A 10,043-nucleotide genomic window follows, 5' to 3' on the forward strand; every position below is an offset into this window, starting at 1 on the left:
GGGGGGGTTAGTGTGCCCACTTTCTCTAAGGAGTGGTATCCATTTTATCTACTCGCCCAAGCTTTCGAACTGCTGGGTGGACGGCGAGCTGGGGACAAGACTGGTAGCTCACACCAGCACGGGCTAGAACTGGCAGCAGTTCTGTTCAGTTCAGATGTTACTGTAACCAGATGTTACTGTATAGAAACTGTATAGAAACCAAAAGCAGTGGTGGAAAGTCAAGTTGACTTCATGGGGTTTTCAAGGCAAGAGGTGAACAGAGGTGGTCTGCCATTGCCTGCCTCTGTGTAGCAGACTTCCTTGGTGGTCTCCCATCCAAGTACTAGCCAGGCCCAACCCAGGATAGCTTCCGAGATCTGATGGGATCAGGCTAGCCTGGGCCATCTAGGTCAGGGAAACGGAAAGTTATCTAACATACATTTGAGGATTATTTAGCGCTAGCTATTGGCCTATCAAGAATCATGGTCATAGAAGGGAAGTACCATAGGTACTCTCATCACCATTGCCAGGTCGCCATCAAAAGTAACGTCAAGTAAGTTCTTTGGCCGTGGCATGGCTGGTGGTGGTACGGGGCCTGCAGGCTGCGCTGGGTGTGGCGGCGGCAGAGCCGGCTGAGGGACCGGTTGGCCAGGCGCCAGGGCGGAAATTATCAGTGGGACCTGTGGAACGGCCAGTTGGGTCTGCATCACATGGGTCACTATCCCCGGATGGTTCTGAAGCAATTGCCCCATGTCCCGCATTATAGTGCGGCAGTCCAGTTCCAGGCTATTCAGCCTCCCATCCACGTCTCGTTCCGGACTGACCGACGATCTCGGTGGGAACATGATGGGTCTACCCAGGGTCATCCCGAAGCTCCCTGAGCTCGACTGTCCCGACTCTGACTCCCCAGCATCGACCAGGTAGTTTGCGTGGAGTCTCCCAAATGCTGGCCCCAGTCTCTGTTTTTGTGCTGGTAGGTCCCAAATGCACGGGGATGAACGATACCGCCGACCGGGGTGTGGCCCCTCCATCCGTTGACATAGGCCCACCTGAGCTCGCTGTCGTCCACGGGGCCGTCGTCACGGGCGCCCCCGTTCCCGAAGTCGTTGGGGTGGGTACCGGCAGTGCTGGCGTGGTCGGGGCCGTGGCGGGCACCGTCGTAGGTACTATCACTGGCACCGCTGTGGTAGTCGGTGTAGGCACCAGCATGGTGGTCGGGGTAGTCACCGACGTGGTTGTCGGGGTAACCCCTGCCCCCCCGGCATCGCTCATCTCGTTGAGGAGAGAATCGGTCCGATGGGGTAAAGGAGATTCCTAACAATTTCTGTCAGGTACAACAGCAAGTAAATCTCCACTCACGTTTCCAGGGAAGCCTTATGCTTTATTAGATTACAGGTCCGTTGCCATGATCTACAGGGATATTGTTAGGAATGACAATGGAGCGGATGCATCCCTACATATAACAGGATGAGGCAAATGGCTAAGCAAATGAAATCCAAGCGCGTGCGCGGGAATTCTCCCGGCGGAAGATTACATAATGAATGGGAGAGTCTCCAGGCCTCATGAGAGCAGAAATAGTCACACCAACAGTGGAACGCAAGCCCTCCCTCCTTCTCAAGGCCAGTCAGATAACCCAGTCTGGCAGCACCAGTTCACACGGCCTCATGAGCGACTCCCTATAGCTGTTTACAGCAAGCGAGCACAGCAGTGAGCAAGCATGCGCCATAGCGCCAGAGGCAGGGATGGAAAAATACAATGGAAACATGGCAGCTAGCTGACATAAGGAAGGGAAGGCCAAATCTCAGACCACATTAGAAGGAAGGATGGATATGCCAAACCAGACATAAGCAGTTAGGTGGGAAACATCCTTCTAGCTCCAGCACCCCAAAATGCTTATTTCAACCAAGCATGAGTGGGGAAAAGGGAAGGGAATGCCCTCACTACTTGGCAGTGGTGAGATACAAATTTCTATTATCAGCTCAGGTCAAGCATGGTCCAGAAATCTAATTCACAATGACTGGTGCTGGGTAGCCAAGCAGCACACCAGAGATACACTGACACCCCCAACACACTTCCAAAGCTAATTCTTGGGTTGGAAGAAGGGAATGCATCTCTGATACACTACCTCATTATCTCCCTTTCCCTCCCACCTCCCTCAATATTAATTCTCAGCTCCCAGTCAAATATTAAGAAACCGGCTTTTACATATATGTTTAATTAAGGGCTCGTGGAGATACACCAGGTGGACCTCTCTCCAAAATTCCTGCCTTCTGTTTCTTTATCATGCTGCTCACAGTACAACACAGGGACAGAATTTTGGAAACTGGGTTTTTGTATTATAATTATTAACAACACTAACAATACTTAACATTCATATGTACCCCATCAACCAGAGTTTGGACCAGATCACACAACAGGACAAGTTTCTAAACACCACTGCACAAATACACAATGGACACCACAGTACAGCAAAATCCCACCCACAGCATCTCTGCCTGCTTCCAGATACCACCCTGAGTCAAGTACTGTGTTATGGCAGCATTTACTCCAAATCCTTGGACAGAGAGCCACACCTGAAGGATTCACATTAAGTACTACAGAACCCACACAACTAAATGAAGGAACATTTAGAAATATCCTGCTAAAAGACTGGCCACCAAAAGTTAACAGAATGTCACAGCTTGTCACCCAGAGGTCCCAGCTTAAACCAGCCCAACACATCTGCAATGATCTACAGCCAGTGTTTTCAACATGGTGCCCACAGGTACCTACCATGTCCAGCCGCTGATACCTTTAAGTGGGCAGGGCTAGATGGAGCTTTTGCCCGGCAAGGCTTCTGACTGGTCACTGGAAATTCAATTAATTGTACATTTTTCTTGAAACACTGCCTTGACAACAGCTGCCACTCCAACACAAGGATCTTCACTGTGTGACCGAAGGTAAGGTAGAGCAGCCATTCTGTGGCTGTGCCCACCATGGTGTGTCAAAATTCAAAAGGTGCCCACAAGGCTCAAAAAGTTTGGGGACCCATGATCTACAGCCCTCCTGGATAATGGTATTTTTCTTTCTCAGACCTTGGGGAACACACCTTTCCTTATGGAGACAGACCCCTAACCAAAATACAACGCCTTACCAAAAACAATTAAAATTCAAGTAAGACAAAAAGATTGCTTACCATTCTCTCTGCATTTTGCTGAGTCCCAAATAAATTTTTACTTCTTTTTTGGGAGGCAAGCTCTTTTCCACTTCAGCTTTTATGCGCCGCAACAAAAATGGCTTCAAAACCTAAGAACCAACAGTTTTTACAGGTTTTCACAAGCCCTGAGTTAATATATTCAGTGCCTCGCTATTTAATGGTGTCAAAATCCTGGACTCCTTACTCTGCCCTTACCCTTCCTAATCAATTCTGTTGTGGTTACCTTGAGAGTGAGGTATAAAAATCAAGACAGGCTACAGGATCCATGCAGAATGTCAGCATGTTCTGTTATTGCATATGAGGAGAAAAGAAACACTTCCTCTGCTACAGACACCATTCCTTCCCAATGACCTTTGTTCTTTCTGAAGTAGGGTCAAGATTCATCCCTAAATTTGGGCTGGTGGAATTCTTAATTTACTGAATGCATAATATAAATAAGGGAATCTGAGTCAACTTAAGTGATTTCAGGAAAAGACACACATCCCCTCTCCCAAGAGCAATGCTAAATCAGATGTAAACAAATGACTATTATCATTGGAATTCAACAAACACTGGCTTACTTATCATAACTTTCTTTCTCAGATAAGTGAAGTTTTCTGTACAATACATTTTTATACCGGCTACGGCAACGGCATGAGTAAATCTCTTATTTTACAGCAGCAAAGAGACATCGTACTTACTGCATGAAGTCGTTCTACAAGTTTTTGGTCACCGAGACAGTTTTTAGTGTCGAACCATGAGTCAAAGTCCTGTAGGTTTAAAAAAGACAACATGTGTAATTGTGATTTTGTTGTTTTCAATCACCTAAAATTAGCACAAGAAGATATTTTAAAACAGAGCTATATACCTTTCCCATCTCGGTCTTAAAGCCAAGAGTTAAGTTAGTTAAGTAGCCTTTATTGGCATAGTAAAGCCAACAGGCTGTTTGACTGGAAAAAGACAGCAGTATAACAAAAAAGTTATTGCTGTTCAATATTTATTAAAAACAAATGATGTTTAATTGCAGCAACTATATATTTACACACATCTGAAGCTATACCAAAATCCAAGTCTGCTAACAGAGTCATTGAATGATAGTTAGAAGAGTGGACAGGCTTCTTATTCAGATGCGGATCCTGAAATTTTCTTCTCAGATCCGAAATGACAGAGCTACATATTACCTATCACATTTTATCCCATCCTCTCTCATAAAACAATATTTTAAAGCCCACTTCAGCCTTACCTCAGCAGAATTAAAGACATCGGGCAAAAGAAAGTTGAGCAGTGCCCACAGCTCATGAAGATTATTCTGCAAAGGAGTTCCTGTTAGTAGCAAGCGATTTGTTGTCTTGAACTCACGGACAATCTCAGATAGCTAAGAAAATGTTAAAAAAACTTTTTTACCACCACAGAAAAAGTTCAATTTTTACAAATGGAAGTTGCAAGTATTTCAGTATTAGGCTCTCAGCTACTTTACCTTCCTCATATTGTTTTCAATTTCATGTGAACAAAACAGCCCTGACAGTTATTGTTTTAAATTCTACTTTTACCTTTTCCACCTATCATTCTGAAACAAAGTATGTCATAATGCAACCTTTTTGATATTTGGCAACATACCCACAAGTTTTCCTTTCCCAAAACAATCCACATCACACACACACCCCAATCCCCATAATATTCACTGCTCCAACTATTATGACATGAGCTACCTATAAAAACAAATTAAAGCTTACCTTAGATTTTTCATTCTTTATTCGATGGGCTTCATCAATCACCAGGTACCTCCAGTTAAATTTTTTGAAAACAGATTTCTCTTTAATTACCATTTCATATGAGGTCACGCAAACATCCCACTCTCCAGGCATCATAACGTCACGGATGAAAGCAGCCTAGTGAAAAATGAAGGCAGTAAACCGGCAGCAAGTACAATGTATGAAATTCTGCTCCCTTCCTTCCTTGTCTGCAGATTTGTTATTTCCTTTAAATTATGTAAAGCATTCAGTACCTGAAGCATATTATGCTGTGATCTTATACATGCTAAGAGCTGTCAGGACTTAATTTTGGCAAACGTTGGTCCCTGCCACACGGGACGGCTGGAACGCGGCTAAGCAGAGCCGCACCAAACTTGACACGCCGCGGCGGGATCCCACGGATCCCCTCAGCCGCAGCGCATCGCTCCCCGGCACGATCAGATGCCGGGGAGAATGCGACGGTGCGAAGGGGAGCCTGGCGAACTGCGCATGCTCACACATGCACAGTTCGGCCAGGAGCCGGGGATGCGCCGGCGCAAGGACGCGCCGGCGATCCCACGGCCGCACTTGCCGCGGCCCATCCGAAAGAACCACCTAGGGAGGTGGTTCTTTTTTGCTGCGAAGTATGGGCGGGATGGGACAGATCGGAGACGGAAACTGTGGGATTGCGCCCGTTTGCTCCGGCCCTGATCCGTCTTTCTCCCGGCCCAAACGGCTCGTATGAACAGGACCACCAAGAATCTTATAGAGAACCTTCAAGAAATGAATGGCTGTCCAAGTTATGGAATATACAGTGCAATCCAATGCAGTTATTTAAGTCCTTTATAATCAACCTCTGCATAGGACTGCACTGTTACTAAAGTTAACTTCAGTAATGGTTTTAAGATCTTCACAAAGATTATAAACTACAAGCCATAATTCAATTAGTAATATAGAAAAATGTGTCTAGCACTTTTTTCCTTTTGCAGTAAATCCTTATGATCCAGTCCTGAGACCTATGAATATGCTTACTGTATTTTGGGGGGTTTGTACCATTAGTGTATTTTTTTATTATCATGTTAGTATTTTAGAAGAAATAAAAGAAATGCAGGCCATTAGACTATCTCAAGATGGGTAACTGCATTAGTCTGTCGGTAGCAGTAGAAAAGAACAGGAGTCCAGTAGCACCTTAAAGACTAACAAAATTTGTGGCAGGGTGTGAGCTTTCATGAGCAGTGACTCATGAAAGCTCACACCTTGCCACAAATTTTGTTAGTGTTTAAGGTGCTACTGGTAGGGATGGGCAAAAATCAAATCACAAAGCAAAATTCATCACAAATTTTGCCCTGCTCGTGGTTCACAAACCAAAGTTCATAATTGGTCTACCATCACGAATTTCCAAGAACTTTTAAAGCAGTTTGTGGTGGTTCGTGGATAGAACAGAAAGCAGGGGTTTAAAGGGATTCAGAGTCCCTTTAAACCCCTGCTTTCTGTTCCCCACGAAAGCCACAAAAACAGCTGAGAGGCGGGGAGCAGGTACTCCCCACCACACAGCTGTTTTTCAGGCTGTCTTTGGCAGAGAGCATTTTCCCACTGCTCAGCTGTTTTTCAGGCTTTTTGCAAACCCTGTTTAAAGGGAATGTGGTCCAGTTTGGTTTGCGAATAAACCTCCCAGTTTGGCTCAGTTTGCAGTTCCCAAACCACAAATCCCATTTTTTCCAGTTCGTGTCCATCCCTAGCTACTTTACTCTTGCTCTTTTCTACTGTCAGGGGGGAAGATTAGCAAGAACAAAAAACAGAACCAACTTCAACCCTCCAAAAGAAAAAAGATCAAGTTCCATAATAGGTCACCACAAGATCCTAAATGTTCCAAGTTAATGATTTTACAAAATTTCTAAAGGAATCTGAGGGTATATTAGAATAATTTCAAAGAGGTTGCACCTACATTCCACATAAACAGAGTTACATAAGGAAAAAAAGGTTGTTTCAGGGATACCACTGACTTGTAAATCGTAACACTGTTTGAGTGACCTGTGCTCTTCCTTACCCTAGCATCTTTGTCTCCAATGAGACAAACGGCACGTAAAGAAGGAACCCAGCGTTTAAATTCATTCATCCAGTTGTGTAAAGTTGATTTGGGAACCAGAACCATGTGGGGCCCAGGAATGTTTCGATAATGCTTCAGATAGCCCAGCAAAGCAATGGTCTGCAAAGTCTTACCTAGACCCTATAGTTAAAAAAATAACAACAATGTTATGCAACACTGCTAGCAGCACTGAACTAATTTCCATTTATATCTGTGCATGAAAAAAGTCTAACATCACAATAAAGTCTATGGACTAGAAATCTGCCATAATTTCAATATATTACAATATGTAAATTACTGTTCTAGTTAGAATTTGTTTTGAGATTATAAAACTACAGCTTCTTATAAGCATTCTTCTGTATATAAATGAGATATTGCAGATTAAATTTTAATTACAGCTGGCTCTGAGCTACAACTGAACATTTGAGTCTCAGCCTGTACTATTACTATGCATTATGCATATTCTCCCAGAAATACACAAAACTCTTCTTCCCTGACTATTTGAGATGCCTGCAGAACCATTAATTTATTTAACATATGAAAAAGGGAGGCACTCTCCACAGAACAATGGGAGATACTAAAGGTGCACACATTGTGATTATATAGCCAGTGTGGTGTAGCAGTTAGACTAGGATCTGGGAGACCCGGGTTCCAATCCCAAGTCTGCTATGGAGGCTTGCTGGATGACCATAGGCCAATCACATGCTCTCAGCCTATCCTACCTCATAGGGTTGTTGTGAGGATAAAACTGAGGGATGGAGAACAATGTCATCTGATTTCAGTATCCATTGTAGGGATTCCATGAAAGCAATTAAATAAACAGCATTCACTCCATTCATATACCCTATCTTATTTCCAAGTGAGGTTACTGCCCTTGACCCAGTGAGAAGACCTTTGCAACCACAGCCAATGCTGTGTGGAATTCCTACATCCAATCAACAAAATCAAAGTGAGAGTTGCCATTCATTTCAGCAGGCTATGAACGGCATCCTGAGGACACCATCCACAATCCACTTATTCCTGAGTAATCTTATCAGCAGACTTGTAGATAGCCATTTCAGTCTTGCCAATTTCTCCTGAATGTCTTCTAATTTACTGGGCATCACACAGGAAGGTGTGATGAAGGGAGTTTGGTCACCACTACATCTTCTCTCCTCTGGTTGCCTAAATGGAGAATAATTTATGGGCAAACAACTCCACACTTATTTGAAAGGCTGACTTGGGCTGCGGTCACACACACTAAATCATCCACTTTCAATCCTCTTTCCATCTGGATTTTGCCGGTTCACACAGTAAAAATCCAGTTTGAAAGTGGATTATTTAGCGTGTGTGACCGCAGCCTTAAAACCAACTGAACCACCACAAGAAAGGTGGATGCAGACCACTGTCTAAAACTGCTCTTTAATTTCAAGAGAGCTTTAAAAATATTTGGAGGTTTGACAAGAATGCCACTTATTAAAAGAAGCATAGGCATACCTCTGGATTGTGGCCAACGATTTCTGTGCGGGCTTCACTCTGATTCAGATTCAATTCTCCCCAATTTGCATATGAGCTACCATAAGCTTCCTGGGCTTATGCTTCCGCCTTTGAGAACAACCTTGCTCCAAGAGGGACACACCTTTCCCACACCCAGAAAACACACATTCAGAAAACAGTCTGCTTACCATTTCATCTGCCAAAATGCCATTCACACCATTTTCGTACAGGGAGATCATCCAGTTCAAACCTCTAACCTGGTAGTCTCTTAACGTACCTCCTTTAACATCTTCAAAGAAAACATAAACTGTTATTTAGATATCTAAACTCTTGGTTTACACTAGAGCCACCTAAACAAACAGAAAGAGTTATTGGTGAATATACTCACAAGAAGGAGATTCCTCAAATCGGACACACACATTGGAGGTTTTTCGACTCTCGGAAAGAAGTTCTTCATCCTCCTCTTGCTCTGTGCGTCTGTGGCGATAACTGCAAAAGAAAAGGGGAAACGACACTCCAGCTCATGTGCAAGGTAAACTCTCTTGGCCAGGATACTTCTGCATACTAAGTATGCCAACTGGATTTCCCTTGACACTCAGATCATTTTTGGCTGTTATGCCAGGGTAAGCTCAACGGGTACACAGGGCTGTTTCCCATTCCTTAGATAACAAAGATGTTCACCTATATCTGTCAATGACTATCAACAGACCCTTTGACAGGCCAAGGCCAACATTAAGCACCCATACTGATGGGAATGTGCACTGAACCGAGGCCTCATTCTCACTGGGGGAAATTAATCTGTTTTTGGCCTTTACCTCTTCACACTGCAGGTGAGAGCTCACTTGATGGAATAGTGCTTCTGTAGAAGTGTCCACATGTAGAAAACAAGTATGTCAGGAAGAAGCATTTTATCATCGCCTTCCCCCTAACATGTTATTTTCAGTCTGTTCAACGCATAATACAACTCAATATAATACATCTCAGTAAGATCCCTGTGTATAATCCTGGGTAAAAATACATCTCAATAAGATTCTGGTGAAGGTGCTCATTAATCGTAGCGAAAGATTCATTGTATCATTACACCAGACTCATGGAAACAATTTTAAACTGAAATATTTCTATTTCAAAAATATTTAAGCAAAATGCAAAATTTTAAAATGGCACTTAGCAAACAGCAATCCAAATAATTGAGACACATTTTTAAGGTTGCAACTTGGCGCTTACTAATATGTTACCTATGGGGATTAATTAGAGTATATTACTGGATACCAGCTTATGCTAAAACAATAACACCATCCTAATGTATTTCTCTCAAGTGGACGGCAGTTGTAATTCAGGCTTATACATAGTACTTTATCTTCTATAGTTACGTAATAGAAAAATACCTGTGTAATAAGATTTAAGCTGCAAACTGTAGCATCATTTAAACATTAAAAGGGTTTTAAGTATACAAATGAAACATACTCCCCAGCGGACAGTAAGCTCTGCTTTTCATCCTTCTTTACCCGAGGCCGTCCAAGTTTCACTTTTAAGGGAGAGGTTGGTGATTTCTGTGCTGCAGGCTGAATGAAATGCGCAAAAAGCTCTGTCTGCTTCA

At 43.4% G+C, this 10,043-nt stretch overlaps 1 protein-coding gene across 1 annotated transcript in view; it reads right to left on the reverse strand.

The window, feature by feature from the left end:
• SMARCA1 (SWI/SNF related, matrix associated, actin dependent regulator of chromatin, subfamily a, member 1) overlaps positions 1–10,043 on the reverse strand; it is a 140,022-nt gene that overhangs the window by 55,099 nt on the left and 74,880 nt on the right. Inside the window, exons 5-12 of the mRNA XM_015424304.1 lie at positions 9,911–10,038; positions 8,835–8,935; positions 8,635–8,735; positions 6,932–7,111; positions 4,888–5,043; positions 4,398–4,529; positions 3,856–3,924; positions 3,155–3,264 (exon numbers count right to left, since the gene is read on the reverse strand). Of these exons, the coding sequence (XP_015279790.1) occupies positions 3,155–3,264; positions 3,856–3,924; positions 4,398–4,529; positions 4,888–5,043; positions 6,932–7,111; positions 8,635–8,735; positions 8,835–8,935; positions 9,911–10,038 (977 nt within the window). The remainder of the gene's footprint in view (positions 1–3,154; positions 3,265–3,855; positions 3,925–4,397; positions 4,530–4,887; positions 5,044–6,931; positions 7,112–8,634; positions 8,736–8,834; positions 8,936–9,910; positions 10,039–10,043) is intronic.

The sequence above is a fragment of the Gekko japonicus genome, unplaced genomic scaffold (genome assembly GCF_001447785.1).
Source record: "Gekko japonicus isolate JY-2015 unplaced genomic scaffold, Gekko_japonicus_V1.1 scaffold2522, whole genome shotgun sequence".
NCBI classification, from domain to species: Eukaryota; Metazoa; Chordata; class Lepidosauria; order Squamata; family Gekkonidae; genus Gekko; species Gekko japonicus.